The sequence below is a fragment of the Oculina patagonica genome, chromosome 6 (genome assembly GCF_052425735.1).
Source record: "Oculina patagonica isolate OP01 chromosome 6, crgOcupat, whole genome shotgun sequence".
In the NCBI taxonomy this organism is placed as follows: Eukaryota; Metazoa; Cnidaria; class Anthozoa; order Scleractinia; family Oculinidae; genus Oculina; species Oculina patagonica.
In genome coordinates, this window is record NC_135763.1 from 16,366,094 (window position 1) to 16,382,586 (window position 16,493).

Genomic DNA, 16,493 nt, shown 5'->3' on the forward strand with positions numbered 1-16,493 from the left:
AAAATCCAGTGCTCAAAGTCCGTTTAATTTTTTTTTCTTCGTGTCAATTGCACTCACTTGGACTATGTTTTCTGTTATATTTGTAGAGAAGCTTTGAGGACATTGTAAACAAAGCAGCCAAGGATGATCACCGCAAAATGCATAATCGTTATATTTGTGATTGTTTTCGGCGTCGCTGCGACAAAGCGGGACCCGAAATGGGCCAAGAAACTTCAGGACGCTCTTCAGGCAAGAGATTCGTTTGTTGAGAAGCTTGACAAGGTTAAGAAGGAACCAAACGCCCAAAATGTCGAAAATCTCATAACTATCCTGGAAAAAGTCTCATCTCAACTTACAGGAATCGATAACCTCGACCTAGCTGCCGTTGAAAATGATCGTAAACTGCTTAAAGCCCTTATCGACCAACCCGAGGAACCCATTGTGACGAAATTCTTTCAGAGCAAGAATCTAAAGGCAAATTACGAGAAACGTGGACTTGGATTTATGTTAAGGACACTACGAGCACATTACGACCAACGCTGCATCGCCACTCTTTTCTCACCACCCACGCCAATACCAATTGACGACACCATACCAGTAACAGCTATGTGTTCCCGAGTAAAGGAAGATCTCGGGAAGCAAGACAATCCCATCTTTACAACTGAGAAAATTTGCAATAATGTCAAACAGTGTACTGGAGCCCAAACACCATATCCATATGGCGACTCGGATGGCACAAGTACAAAGGATGCTTGTACAAAGGACAATCATTGCGACGTGGAAAAAGGACTGCCCATGATGGGAGCCTTGCTGTGGTACAAGATCAGTGCTTTTATAGCAAAGAGTTTTTGCAGCAATTCACTTGGAAGACCAGAGAAGTCCGCTTTGAAGACGAACCTTGAAGAGATCGAAAGAATGGCAAGCTTGACTATTGCATATGGAAGCACTTTTTACTGGGGTGATTTTTTCAGAAAAGCTGAAAAAGAAAACGCTTTTTCCAATCTAGATAGTGCCATGTCTCTAGTCGAGGAGAGGAAAAATGCCATCGGTCACGTATCGATAGCCTGCATCGATCTTCAAGCAGACGATATGTGTGCTGTTGGAAGCATTTACAAAGCCTTTCAGTCTTTAAAGAAAATCAAGTTGGACCGACTTAATCCTCCACAAACGCGTAATTTGCGATTATATTCGAGAATCGATCATCAAAAAATGCTCGACATCCAAACAAAAGCTTTAACAAACATTAATCTTCTAGCAAAGATGGATAAACTTGACAAAAACCTTAAAGCTTCTGTTAAAGGAATTTCAAATTACTTCGACGGTCTTGCTAGATACGATCAACATATTGCCGATGCTGATGTTACGTTCCTGGCCGATAAATTAAAGGAATTTGATGGAAAGGCTGCAACTCTGTGCAAGAAGGTGGAAAAAGACATAAAGGATGCTATGACCGCCCTGTTGGTTACTCAAGCAGCCCAAGTAGTAGAAGAAAGCACTATACTGGGGCTTAAGATTGCCGAACATACAAACCCCTTGAAAGTGATCTTTGGTGGAGTAGAGGCTGGTGACATCTACGAGCAAACAGCAGAAGTCGCACGATCGGTACAGGAGCTTGCAAGAGGTTCCGCTCTCGTGGCTAATTTAAAAAGTGTGTACGAAGACATGTCCGGCTTGGCCAAAGACTTCAAAAATAACGCAGCTCAGATTTCCAACTTACACAAGATGGTGGAAGCCATTAAGAAGAACAAGATTGAAGACATTGGCTTTGATGCAGATAAGTTTATTAAGGGATACGGAGACTACACGCCCAAGGTCAGTAAATCTCGTTTGGCTAAGAATGATGCTCTTTGGGCGGCGTTTAAAGGATCAACTTGTGACCTATTGTTTAGCGCACAAGGTGTCGGTGCTTCTGGAACTCAGGGTGTGGTAGGAGGGATGCTGTTGTGTGAAAGACTGGAAGGAACTCTAGCCGAGTTTGCTGCGTTAAGAGAGGACATATTCGATTTTCAGTTTGACCTTGTTGATGCATTGGCTCGAGTTGTTCGTGGCAACGTGGCAAGGAAGCTGGCACAATCCATAACTGCGGGAGATGACCTTCTTCATGCCAGTCAGCTTATGCTGGGTTTCTTCATGGCTCAATACCGGCTGCAGTCCCATGCAAGTCTGTACTGCGACAAACTAGAGTACCTGAACCAGGGCGAGAAAATTACTAGATGTTCTTTAAACCGTCACAAGAAAATTTGTGTGTCCACTGGATTTTTCACCAAGGTTGACATAGACGACATCATTACTTGTAATCCAAACCCAACGTACAACGAAGATGTGAGGTTTGTTTACATACCAACTCGTCCCCAATCAGAAGGTGACACAGCCTATATCAATCTCCCTTCTTTGGCAAAAGGCAATCCTGTAACGTTCCGGATACCTGCAGACAGAGCATGGCTGAGGAAGTACAACTGGTTGGCTCGTGGAGAGACCTTAGCACCATATGTGGAGAGCTTCAAGTTGTACCTTCCGCTCAAAGAGTATAAAACGGGAAGGTCATTTTCAAGAACCCGCGTCGAGTTGACTTCAGTGGCTGGAAGCTCATTTGGTGGAAAAAGTGATGTAGTGTACAACGTACCCTTTGAACACAGCAAGTACTTCACAATATACACTCAGGGGTATGTTCGATGCCCAAACGGAAAAGAAGCGGACAATCCTTACAGCCTCTGCAACAATCTTCCCAAGATCTGCGACACTAATACCCGAGTACCTCCAATCACGAAAACTATTATGCCCACTATTCTATCAACATGGAAGCTCAGTTACACTATAGAGTCTGGGGAAAGAGATCTGACATGGAATGCTCCAAATCCTGCCACAGATATTCTGATCATCGGAGAAGTAAAGCTCCGTTTCCTCCCTAATCCGAATCTAAAGAAAAGGAGAGTCTTATGGCATCACGGAGATGACACGCCATTAGGATGCTGTGACGGTAATAAGTACAGACCAGACTGGAGGGATAAAGCCTGTGTTCCATGTCCATCCAAGCCTCCTGGCCCTACCAATTCAGTGAGTAATCTGAGAGGATACTACTGCGAAAAGGGAGATGAGGATGTAGCAAAGAGCCCGCCCGAGAGCTAAAATATCTGTTTTGACTCAGATTTAAGTAGTTTAGAAAATGAATGTACGAATGAAGAGGAGCTTCAATCATGTTTGATTTTGAGTTTTTATTTTGCTTTTACTGTTTGTCAACGTATGTTGATTTAATTATTATATGTCAAAAAAGAAATAAATAATTGAGGTAAACACATTTTAACCGATACGTTATAATTCAAATAAAGAATGAGCAAAATGTAAATTAGTGGGTGCAAAGAAACTGTTTTACTGCCGAAGCTGCAGCGTATTGATTCCTGTTACTCTAGGATAAAGGGAGAATTGCCAAGTTCACGAACAGTTAACAAAACACATTGCCTACGTTCGTACAAAAAGGTTTGGGTGGAGAGAAGGTTGATGAAACACCTTCTTGGCTCCTGTTGTTCAAGAAGATAACCTCAGGTTTCTTTTGCAAGATAAGACGGTTATCTGCATTAATACCTTTTTCAATGTTGTGACACTTCCGAAAGTAAACTTCAGAAAAGGAAACGGTATGAAGAATCGTAACGTTTTTTCTAAATGAATATGAAGATTTCCTAGTAACATGCGCAACAAATGAACAAACTTTGTAAATGTAGAAGTATTCTCTTTATTTGACAAAATTATCAATAGATATTACGGGTTTAGTTTTCCTTCTCATCGTTTGATGTGCCTGCTAGGCAAGGTGCATCTTTTATCTGCGGGAAATCAACAAAGTCTCTGTTAGTACACTGCCAAATATGAGATGCTTAAATATGCCATTCAGAGCAGCAAAGCATTAAAATGTTTGTAATAATGGTAGATGTTCACCCTTGTTAGTCTTTTTTCGTGATTATGAGAAGGTGTTTCACTTAGGGATACTTACAAGTGAAGTGGCTGCCAGTTTATCCCTCTAAGATATTTTGACTTTTGGTCTTTGGTTTTTGACCAGGTCTTTGACTTGTAATGTTTTCATCGATATTAAAACTATTTTGTGCTGATCATTTTTTGACATGCTTTTTTCTCCAAAAGCCAATAGCCATACTTACCTACTAAAACGAGCTTCAGGCTATTTTAAAAGCATTATGCCCCAGAAGGCATAATGGTTTCAAAGTATCTTATAAGAAAAGAAACCCAAGGGCATGAATGTGTCTAGCAAACGAACAAACGAACGTCAAGAATTTATGTTTGTAGCTAAAGTCAACTCTCGCCTGGCGGTCACCTTGCTTTTACGGACAGGAATTGCAGTCCCGGTGAATAAGAATAACTTAAAATAGATTTTGCTACTTCAGACATCCTTTATTATGGACACCAAGTTGTGGTCCCGAAGGTGTCCTTCATAGAGGGAGTTGACGGTATGAAATTTATTTATCACATAATAATTATCGAACTACCAATAAAAAAGTGAAATTTAGATCTGTTCAAGGGCAAACAGCAGTTAACGTAAATCAGTGACACGCCTGAGTAAAGAAAGTACTGCACTATTAAAACTAACGAACACTACCTTTTTTTTCGTCCCGGGTTTAAATTTGCGAGGTGTTGTAGCCAGGTGGTTGGTCAGTGAATTACTAACCAAAACATTGACCAAATCTACATCTACATCTACATTTATTGAGTTGATAACATCGTTTAAGACATCACATCAGCTATAAGAGTACAAAATAACAAAAACAAAATGTACATGTATAAATAAGATATAAAAATACTTAGTTACAATTTACTTGTTTACATGCTTCCCTAAATTTAATTTAAAATTCGATAATGACTTGCAATTCACTAAGTCAGCGGGCAGCAAGTTCCATTCTGTTATTGATCTAGGAAAAAAAGAAAACTTAAAAACGTCCTTAGAATTTCTCCATAGTCTGCACTAGTATAGACCATATAAATGACGGTGCGTCAAAACCTAAGTGAAACCACGAGCGTCGTTGAAGTGGTTTTACTGCAAAGTTTTGGAAATTTTATGGTATAAAAGTGTAGATCACGGAAAAGTGTCTGGTCGATTTGTTCTTCACAAAAAATTTGAAATTTTTTACATGTAAATTAGATGGTAAACCACCGCGACGTCGCCCACAAAATTTTTAATGTGGCAGCTAGTAAGTTTTTTTAACGCTTGAAGCCCTCTTAAGTGAAGGGAATTTTGCCCCAAATGTTCCAGCTAACTTTTCAAAACTTGCCGAAATTTGGTTCTGGAAAAGTGACCACAATTTAACAGGTTCTCCGAAATTTGCCCCAAGTTGCGTTACAGGTTTCGTCATGTACAAATAGATGTATATTCATTCATGTATTTGGGTGGTGACATTAATATCATAGGAGGAACTGAAAAGGATGTAACGACAAGAGTATGGAATTGAAATCACACAGAGCACTGAACATCTTGTGGAACATTTGGAGATCCGAAGAGATAACAACAGAAATGAAAATAATATTTAACTCAAATGTAAAGCTGTACCATTGCTCGGTTCCGAAACACGACCGTGAGTATGCAACGCAGAGAAACGACAAAATTGTCGATAACAGATCTTGTTAACCTTTAAGTCTAATACTGGTCCCATGAGGCAGCATACTCGCTTCTTGTAAGGAGGTGACCTAGAACCATAAGGTGCGCAGCCAAAATCATCCTCCAGTCTCAGGAAATTGTGTGGACATACTTTTCCTTCTTCATCTTCGGCAACAAGACAGGCTGCCCAATGTGTATCGGCGACACCACCACTTCCACATTTGCCAGCCACTTGACGGTCTAAGAGAGAAGTTAAAGGAAAACAGTAGCAATACCATGGTGATCTGGATAAAATGACAAACTTTCAAATTGGGTGGCTAAGTTGTAACCTAAGAGCACTGAGATATGCTACTTTTGAGGGGTTAACAATTTTCCGTCGAGTACTGATAATGTTTAGCACTACATCACATGTACACAATATTACGAAAAAGTTATTTAAGATACGATATTTTGAAGCCTTACCGGAAACAAATGCAGCAACAAGCAGCAAAAGAAGAGCCGAAGAAAGACAGAGATTCATTATCCTTGTATCTAGAAGATAAGATAAAAAATTCCTTATTACATCTTTGGCCTTTGCCCTAAAGGAAAACCACATTCAAACAGCTTTCTGATATGTTTTTTCATACACTTAATACAAGAAAAAAGCGCAGCATTACCGGAGCGTAAGCGAGGTGTTTCCTAAGTTTTTTTTCTTAATATTCATCTTAAGTAATGAAGGCAATGGAACTTTCGTCTTGCCCGGAATTTTTTACAAACGCAGTTTTAAATTTCGTACCAAGTCAATAAAGATGTGTGATTCATTACAAATTAACGATTTCCTGTTGCAGCACATCACGAAACTACGCAATATATCAAGAGATTATTCAGGGGAACCCAACATACCGTTTAGGTGAATATCTGTTCGGAAGACCTATAATCGCCTACGATTTTCGAATAACACATTTGCACGATGTCGTCATTTCACTTTCCTTTATTATTCAAATTTTGAATCCACAGTGGGGTTTGAAAAACAATTGCTCTAGTTAGAATGACAAAAGGAGAAAGTGAAGGATTCTGGTAGTTGTAGTCAAATGACGCCATCATGAAATCGCCTATTGAAGTCTGCTGAAAAATTAACTGGAAATTTCTTTAGCCCAAACTAAAAGTCAGAGTGAGGTACTTCCTCTGATGAAAAATCTATAAAAAAGGTATCGGTTTGAAAACTCAAATTATTATATTTTACTTACTCAAGCGACCGTTTCGTTTCTTAAGAGGTGTGACGGGTGGTGTCCTTAAGAGATGATGTTCCTCTATACTTGTTTCCCTTTTCTGTTTCTCAGGCTTGCTATTAACTTCTCAGACTTAATTAAGGCGAGGGGAGCTTTAAAATGACAAAATAACGACTTGAATCAACATGCAGGACAACGAAATTATGTCATTAAAAGGCGCTCCATACTGTCTTAAATCATTACGTTCAAGCATTTACAACCTAAAAGGAAATAACGGGAATCGCTGGACAGGCTCGAAAAATTGAAAATTCTAAAGAACACTTTTAGAGAATTACCTTCGAAATGGCTATTACAACTTTCTGAAAACAGTTTTCGAGAAATTTGGAACACGAGTTATTTTCCTTATTAATTATGCCTAAATTACAGTGAAATTTGACCAAATTCTATTTGTCTGCATTCAAGTATTTCAGCGCTAGAAAACACGAAAATTGTGAAAAGATTGTTTCTCTCCTGCTTTCTAGAAAGGGTGCTTTTAAAAGTTCTGGCGTAGATTTAAGACTGTTTCAGCACCATTTGAATTATTGCCATCACAATCTTAATTTGAAGATGAATAAAAATTGGCAACTTCAGATGGTTTAAATGCACCTTGATATGTTCGACGTCAACTAAAATTGTGATAAAGTCTGATCCTCGTGCTATAAAAATATGATCTAAGACATCTGGGCGTTTAAGGCTTGCACTGGAAAAATTAAGAGTTTCCGATCCGTTGTTGTCAAACTTACATTATATTAATTTTTATGGCAACTTCTTAAGACTAGTGATTCGTATGGATTAGTTCCACTTGGAGGTTAGTGGTCGCCGAAGAAGCGCAAAATGAATAAAAAAATTGTTCGACGAATTTTGTTTTGTGCTTTTACACTGTAACATAACACGAAAAAGAATTACTGACAAATCTCAGTGACAAGATTACTTGATCGGCGTCACGTCAACACAACCTGTTCGTAATTTTATCATTCAGATTATAAAAATTTATGTAACTCATTTTTTGTGTCCTTTCATAGCCTTTAAATTGTCAATAACCAAATTAACCACTTAGCTGAGAAAGTTAAACAGAACAGACTAAATTGTGAGTTACATTTTGGACAGCACTTTTCCCGAAGACCTTGATGATCTCAATTAAAAGTTAGAAAATAAATTGTTACACGTATAATCATAAGTATCGAAACCCTAATAAGCTAATTCTAATTCAAAGTTATCAAAAACAGATGTAGCGTGTACAGTGGGAGTACTCTAACCGGTCCACTTGAAGAATGTTGACCAATCAAAACGTTAATTGAGAACAAAGGATGGCGAATTTTTCGCAAACGAACGAATAACGTTGAAGAAAACAAACCATAGTTAATGAAGATGAAGTATTTAACATGACACGAGCATGGGACAAAGAAAAATTCTGAGTCCCCGACGGGAATCGAACCCATGGCCTCCCAGATACCGGTTGGGCGCTCTAACCAACTGAGCACGAGAGACTCGTTGTGAGCTGGGCCATTTACTAGGTTGATAAGTGACACGCGTCCTGCAACTGCTAGGAACAGCAATGTCGAATTCATCAAGTTTGTAGTAAATAATAAAGATGGTAAATTTTTTATGCTCGGTAATAAATAATGAAGATGAAGTATTCAACATGACACGAGCATGGGACAAAGAAAAATTCTGAGTTCCCGGCGGGAATCGAACCCATGGCCTCCCAGATACCGGTTGGGCGCTCTAACCAACTGAGCTACGGGAGACTCGTTGTGAGCTGGGCCATTTTACTAGGTTTATTACCGAGCTTAAAAAATTTACCATCTTTATTATTTACTACAAACTTGATGAATTCGACATTGCTGATCCTTGCAGTATGCAGCTTGGTGTCACTTATCAACCTAGTAAAAAGGCCTAGTAAAGCCTGCGTTCCATGTCCGTCCAAACCTCCAGGCCCTACCAATTCAGTTAGCAATCTGAGAGGATACTACTGCGAAAAGGGAAATGAAGATGTGGCAAAAAATCCGCCTGAAAACTAAATATCTCCTAATTTGGAAAATAAAAAATAAATAAAATAAATTACTATATTTAGAGAGGAAGCCACATCAGCGCTAGCTGGTTTTCATGCGGGTCCTCTGTCCAGGTCGAATTGGAATTTGGAAGTGTTGGTTTTTCAGGAGGGAGGAAAACCGGAGAACCCGGAGAAAAACCCTCGGAGCAAGGCGAAAACCAACAACAAACTCAACCCACATATGGCACCGGGCCGGAATCATTTCTATAGCGCTATTTAGCTAATCTTTCATAGCGCTTTACAATCAAAATAATAATAATAATAGTAATAATAATAATAATAATAATAATAATAATAATAATAATAATAATAATAATAATAATAATAATAATAATAATAATAGCGGAGCTCCTTAGCGGCCCGTAAGGGCCGCAGAGCGGAGCACCATACCCATAAAAAAAACACATGAAAAAAAAAAACACATGAAATAAAATAGGAAACCTCTGCATCCGAGTTTTCATGGTCATCATGGCTAGCGGCATGCCTCGCGGGCGCGTACGGCGGCGTACGTACGTACGGTGTTGCGCACATCCGGGATCTTGAAAGGTCTTGACAACTCGCGCAGTACTGGCGCGAAATAATTTTGCAGTGTGAGGTCTAAACAGCTAGTCTGAAAGTTAGAACTTGAGACAAACACATTTATTTTGGCTCCTTGTTATGCCGATGACTACAAACGAGAGCAGGGTAAACTTAACTTCGAGGAAACAGGGTTTAAGCGATTTGCGACGGGAAAGAGATCGCGAGAGATCCAGAAAACCCGGACAGAAAGCAGGCGAAAAAGTATAGCAAAGCGCCTGTCGAACCTGGTAGCAAAGTAGCGAAGAAAAGCGACTAAAATAGCAAGAGAGGTGCCGAGGAAACAGGCAAAGAAATAGCGGAGAACAAGGGAACGGAGATAAAACGAGCAGACGAGTGTACCTACTGTGGCCAACTGGTGAAGGTGAGTACAAAACTGCAGTGTTTCCGTCATTTAATATCTCTACGTTTTGTCTTAAGCTTACTTTATACGCAAAGTAAGCTTATATTGACGGCACATTTTACTTGCTTTCGCCACTAAGCATTTGCTTGTGACATGAACAATGTTGAAAAATACTAATCGTTAAAATTCAGTTTTACCAGGTTTTACTGATCAAATAGGAGGATTTGATTATGTAAACAAATAATTGTTGGGCCTTCGAGGAACGAATTCACAAAGAATATCACTTCAACACATCTCGAAGAAAATTAAGCTTACAATTTTTAAATGCTTGTGAAATGATTATTTTGTTTTACAGTGCTGGAAGAGCAGTTGAGATGAGAATGAAAGTGATGTCAGTTTGCACGAAGCACCTGGAATTTCGTTAACTCCGAGTGAAATAGATCGATTCAGTGTATGCAGTTTATTGATATTCATGATGGAGGTAAAATTACTGTTCATTTAGTCAGAGTAAATAAACTTCAGCTTCATTACTTAGCTCTTTCGTTCCCAACTTGTCATGTAGTTCTGTTCACTATTGAGCGTTCATGTGGATTACATAACAATGTCAACAATTTTGAGATTTTGAGGTCTGTTTTGCTGGTTTCATTCAGAATGTCAACAGTAAATGTTATATTTGTCATAAAAAAATCACAATATTGTTGTGGAATTTGGAAAATGCACACAACAAAGGTTAATGACTACTGGAAAACTGGAATCTTTGTGAGTAAATTCATGCCATTTTAGACACTGTATGCAGCTGTGCATGCAAACTTATTATTAATTAAATGTGTATCTTTAAAAATCTTAGTATTACTGTTAAGAGAAAAGCTTTTAAGATGTGGCAATGTTTTTCCTATGCATGTACATGTATATATAGGGGTAGAGGGGAGGGGGAGTATTTAAAGGTCAAACCTTTTAAAGAGGGGGTGTAAGGGTTTGCAGTGATGCTTTGAGTTTATTAAAATATCAGGACCTGAACAATCGATGGAATCGATAATCGATGGCAATCGATAACAATCGATGACAATCGATATCAATTAATCGATTGATATTGATAATCGATGAACAATCGATCGCTAAAGTTTTTGTGATTATCGATTGTCATCGATTATCAATTTCATCGATAATCGATGACAATCGATCAATTAACTAACATCGATTTTCATCGATTATCAATATCATCGATTACCAATTCAATCGATCATTTAACTGCCATCGTTTTTTATTTGACTAGTATTTGATAAATATGTTTACTTTAAAACACACGGTCTCTCTTGTATGTTATATTTTATTAGCAACAACAATGATAACCTTTCCAAAAAATGTCAATACAACGAGAAACTTACTAACTTAACAGTAATAAGGCAATAATTATTTAAAACAAACGTTTTGAGCTTAAGTCTTATTCGCCTCCATCAACGAAGCGTACGCTTTTCGGTCTGGTTTGCTTTCGAACCAACTCCTGGCAAAGTAAATAGAAATCGCAACTTACAGAATTCCTCGCTGTCTAAGTACAATGTAATTTTTCTAAAACTCTGTCTTGTAGTCCATAAACATTTTCTCGCTCGTCCGAAATATTTCAAATCAAACAGTAGCAGAGAGAACTCAAAAATACGTCGTCCGTACGTCGGAACGAAAACGAGACAACAGTGGGAGTCTGGGGATGAGTTTCGCCTGTCACGTCCGCCATTTTTGACTCGGTCACGAATAACGAAGTGTCTTTGGAATTCTAGCGCTAGCAAACAGTAGGAAACTCGAATGAAAAACAGAAACATTAAAGCTTATGATGTAAACTTCATCTCAATGGAAAGGAGCTTTATTATTTTTTTTTACAAAACAACATATGTAAGTATTTACTTCATGCTTCGGATTGATTGTGTGTTTAATGCCAATCGATGGCAATCGATGAAGTTCGCGACCACCAAAGTGTGATTATCGATTGATCATCGATTGGCCGATGCCAATCAACAGTAATTAATCGATTGTCATCGATTGATCGATTGATTTTCCGATCATCGATTTTCATCGATTGTTCAGGTCCTGAAATATTTACAGTAGAACCCTGCTAACTCGAACTCTGAAGGGAAACGAAAATGAGTTCGAGTTAGCGGGGTTGATTGAATATTTTATTTGCCAAGTTAATAATTGATAGTTTACTGATTTTTAAGCACTTCAGTATACAGTACTGTGCAAATTGAACTTATCTTGCCAGAAACTCTAAAGCGACCACACATTCTTTTGTTAAGAGTGGAAAATGACTGTCAAATACATGATCTGTTCATTGCTATAATCAATGGGCAACCGTTGCGAGTTGCAAGTTCTGGAATTCGAGTTATCAGGGTAAAAAGTTTGACCCAAATTTTGTTCAAGGGAAACAAAATTTAGTTCGAGTTAGCGGGGTTTTCGAGTTATCAGAGTTCGAATTTAACCGAGTAAAAATGACTGAAAAGTGGGGTCAAATCCAAGGGAAATGGAAGTGAGTTTGAGTTAGCAAGGTTGTTCGAGTTATCCGAGTTCGAGTTACCGGGTTTTTTTTCTGTAGTTGACTTCGCAGTTATCAGTAAAAAAAAAATAGTCTGTGCTGATACATCTCTGTTAAATATATAAGGTATCCTTTCGCATCCAGTAGTTTTGCTTCACTTTATACAAGCTTGCGTTAAGTGTTTTGTTTTATAAATTATTGATTTTCATACCAATTAATCAATTTTAATTTAATCTGTGGCATTTGACTTTTTTCAGGGTTAACATGAATTTCAGAATTTGCAGAGCCACAGACACAAAAACAGAATGTGGACAAGGACATCAAAAGAAAACAGGAAGGATTAAGATTATCCAGCTTGATGTTTGGGTGTCTTCATGATGCCATTTTCAAGAGACTAGTAAATTACATGTAAATTGAAATCAAGAAAAGCTGCAAATGAGCAAAGTTTATATTTTAAATGTTAACGTATTTACAGTGTACTTCAGAAAACAACTTCTTGATTGACCTGTCTCTTTCACATCTTTTTAGATGTAACAAGGGCATTATGAAGTGATCTTTTTAAGAATAATTTATGCAGCCAAAACAGTAACAGCAGAAATGAATGGGAGTTTAAAATTGCTATTTTCAATGTTTTGGCTGGTAAGAAACCACATGTGACCAAGCTAAAATCTCTTTGGCCAGTTAACATGACCTGTAAGTGTCCAAATATTTTGAGCCCTCGACTACACAGGACTTACATGTTGTTGTCTAATTACTGTATATCATAAGATCTTTGGTTGACCTTGGGGGAGGTAGTGGAGTTAAAAAGCAATGTAATAATTTGAATTTGGATTGGTAATGCTGAAACTGGTGGTACTGTAATTCTTAAGTATAGACGTTAAAATCGTGATTGCAAGCAATATGCAATACCAATTTCATTCTTATGTGTTGTATGCTGCGTACAATTTATAAGAACAGCTATAATGTTAAAATTAGTGAAATATTCTAAAGCCAGATTAAATTTGCAGTATCCATTAGGTACCATGAAGCAACCAAATTGTGACTCATTTGCTTACTTTGTGAACTTCATGACGAATGGGCAACATGACTCCACAAAAATGTGTACAATAAAGCATACAAATTTTTAAAAGAGCAGTCAAAGTATTGATGCTTTTTTTCTTGCATAGTTTTATACACAAGCAAACATGATTCTATTTTTTCTGCGTAATCAAAGAACAAAACTGAGTTTGAGACACACAAACAATATTCTATCTTCCCAGAATTTTTGTTTTTTTATTTCTGTAAGTGAAGTGAAACCCCTTAAGAGGAAGGGGACTCAAAAAGACATGTAAAATTAAAAAAGGTGCTATCATCCTTTTTTTTTGGGGGGGGGGAGGGGGGTGGGATGGGGTTACAGAATGTCCCTTCTTTGCTTCCAGTTAGTTTCACTCCGGTTTGCTTGTAGTTAGGTTCACCCCTGTTTGCTCGCAGTTAGCTTTATTCATCCGGTGTGCTTGGGATTAGCTTTCACTCTAGTTTGCTTGTGGTTAGCTTTCACTCCGGTTTGCTTGGCATTAGCTTATGGCAATATGCTGTAAACCCTTTGCTACATGTATGACCTCTGCCATTTCCATTCAAAATTAAAATATAGGCAAATAGTGAAAATAAAAACAAATGAATGAATGAAAAAAAGAAAATTAACCATATTCTTAATGTAGATGTATATTATTTCCTATATACTCTAAATGTTAAGTGCTTTGCTAATTTACCACGTGATATGCCTATCTACCCCAACATGCAGCCCTACTACCCCCTCCTTATCTACGAAGGTTACATAATTACCCGTTTTGCAGCATAATTTCCCATCCAGACTTCTGGATCATAATGCTGTCGGTGGAATTAAAACGTTTTGATTGATTTTGTTTGTTCTCGGCTTATTTGGTGTTGCTGTATACGGTACTCCCATATAAGGGCTATACGGGTATGTGCTGCTCAACAGGGTATGCCTTTTTCCTCTCTGACTCTGAAACAGGGTATACAAATCACTCTTTTGACTGTGGAACACTATCAAGTTTAGCTATGAAAATCCGCTCCTCTCATTGGTTTTTCTCCAAGCCACAGACAAAGTCAAGTGAGCGCTTTGTGATGTACGCTAGTGTTTTTATATCTATCTTCATATATTTTTCATTGTGGATATTGTCTGGAACAGGGTACCTATTTTGCACTGTTTGTCTGGAACAGGGTCGCAAATTGAGCCGTTTTTCTCTGGAACAGGTCCAGAGTCTCAGCGACTCAGTGGCACACCCCTTGAGTAAATTTTAGGGAGTACCTCTTCCCCCCCCCCCCCCGGGACACGGTAAAAAAAAGTAAGTAACAATATTAAAATTTATAAAAAAAAAAATAAAACGAATATTATATTCTTAGCCTTAAAATTGTACAATGGCTTGAATTCAGGTTTCAACAAAGTGCAAAATAATTAACTGGGGAGCTCCGCTTTTAGGCTTGCCTAAATCTATATATTAATAATCATTTCTATAGCGCTATTTAGCTAATCTTTCATAGCGCTTTACAATCACTATGCTAAAAAATAAAAATAAAATATAAAAATACCTAACTAAATTAATCTATTGAGCTAAAATATCTATACATGCAGAGAGTGAAGTTTTAAAAGTTAAAAATTTAAAAACTAAAAATATCATGATTATTTAACTGGACTTAAAGTAAACGTGTATAAGAAATAAAAATTAAATGTCATAGGCTTCTTTAAAAAGATAAGTTTTTAGGTTCTTCTTAAAAAATATCTTCTGATGCCGATTTTCGGATGCTTAGTGGCAGGTTGTTCCACAGCCTTGGCGCAGCAGTGCTGAACGCCCGGTCTCCGTAGGTCTTGAGTTTAGCCATGGGCTCAGTTAGCAGTTCTTGGCCACTGGAACGTAGTGACCGAGAGAACTTTCTAAAACTTAGCATACTAGAAACATAGGATGGTGTTTTGTCGTTGAGTGCTTTGTAGACTATTAACAGTAGTTTAAAAATAATACGGAATTGTACGGGTAGCCAATGTAGCTTAAACATTATTGGGGTAATAGAATCATATTCCCTTGTTAACGTGACAATGCGAGCAGCTGTATTCTGAACACGCTGTAATTTACAAATTAACTTTTTCGGAATACCATACAGAATTGAGTTGCAATAGTCGAGCTTGGAACCAATAAAAGCGTGAATGAGAATTTCCGCAGAGTCCTGAGTGAGATATTTGCGAATCTTTGATATGTTCCTGAGATGGTAATTTGCCTCATTGCATATCTTTTTCACATGTTGTTCCATACAAAGGCAATTGTCAATGATGACTCCTAGGTTGCGTGCAGAAGACTTAGGGGCAATGTACTCATCTCCAACCCGAATATGTTTAAGATCAGGGCAATGTCGAAATTTGGAGCTAATGACGACTAGTTCAGTTTTGTCCTGGTTAAGTTTCAATAAGTTGTTACACATCCAACGATCTATTTCTTCAACACAGCGTTCAACACGCAACTTTGCTTCTTCAAGGTCAACACAGCAATCAGTCTTAAAGGATATATAAAGTTGCGTGTCATCAGCATACAGATGATATAGCAAGTTGTGCTGCTTGATGATATCAGCAATCGGTGCAGTGTAGATGAGGTACAGCAGTGGGCCCAGTACCGACCCCTGAGGCACCCCGCGAAGCAAGGGTCGATTTGACGACAGGCCTTCCTCTACTTTAACAAACTGTTTACGCGAAGTTAGGTAAGACTTAAACCAGGCCAATGCAGTTCCTTTCACTCCAAAACGGTTTGAGAGTCTAGATATTAGTATTGCATGATCAACCGTATCAAATGGTGCAGAAAGGTCTAATAACAGCAATATGACCGATTTGTTTTGATCAAGAGCACACAAGATGTCATTTTGTACTCTAAGAAGTGCTGTTTCAGTTGAGTGAAATTCCTTGTATGCTGACTGAAACGTCTCGTCAAGGTGGTTGGTCATAACATGTTTCGTTAACTGAACTGCTGCACACTTTTCCACCAGTTTAGAAATAAACTTTAAATTTGAGATTGGTCGAAAGTTTGAAAGCTGCTTGAAGTCGGCAGTTGGTTTCTTTAAGGTTGGTGAAAGCGAAGCAATCTTTAGGGCATCAGGCATCATACCAGTTGCTAATGACGAATTAACAATCCTGGTGATAG

The 16,493-nt window shown here is 38.1% G+C and overlaps 2 protein-coding genes and 1 long non-coding RNA gene across 4 annotated transcripts in view; 2 read left to right on the top strand and 1 right to left on the bottom strand.

Moving 5' to 3' along the window:
* The window catches only part of LOC144656053 (uncharacterized), a 101,285-nt gene extending 86,712 nt beyond the window's left edge, over nt 1–14,573 (top strand). The window contains exons 2-4 of one of the 2 annotated variants that reach the window (XR_013571246.1): nt 9,574–9,812; nt 10,147–10,272; nt 12,570–14,573. This is a non-coding gene — a long non-coding RNA (uncharacterized LOC144656053). Of the gene's footprint in view, nt 1–9,277; nt 9,813–10,146; nt 10,273–12,569 lie in introns of those variants that run through there. The other variant, XR_013571245.1, reaches the window with a different exon arrangement.
* On the top strand, nt 124–8,840 carry LOC144656355 (uncharacterized). The gene is made up of 3 exons (XM_078516583.1): nt 124–3,033; nt 7,842–7,851; nt 8,755–8,840. The coding sequence occupies exons 1-3, from the start codon at nt 124–126 to the stop codon at nt 8,838–8,840; spliced, it is 3,006 nt and encodes a 1,001-aa protein (XP_078372709.1).
* LOC144656312 (uncharacterized) lies at nt 3,741–6,092 on the bottom strand. The gene is made up of 3 exons (XM_078516542.1): nt 6,035–6,092; nt 5,604–5,812; nt 3,741–3,794 (listed from the first exon to the last, which is right to left on the bottom strand). Exons 1-3 carry the CDS (start codon nt 6,090–6,092, stop codon nt 3,741–3,743), a joined length of 321 nt encoding a protein of 106 aa, XP_078372668.1.
* Nucleotides 14,574–16,493: the final 1,920 nt, after the last annotated feature.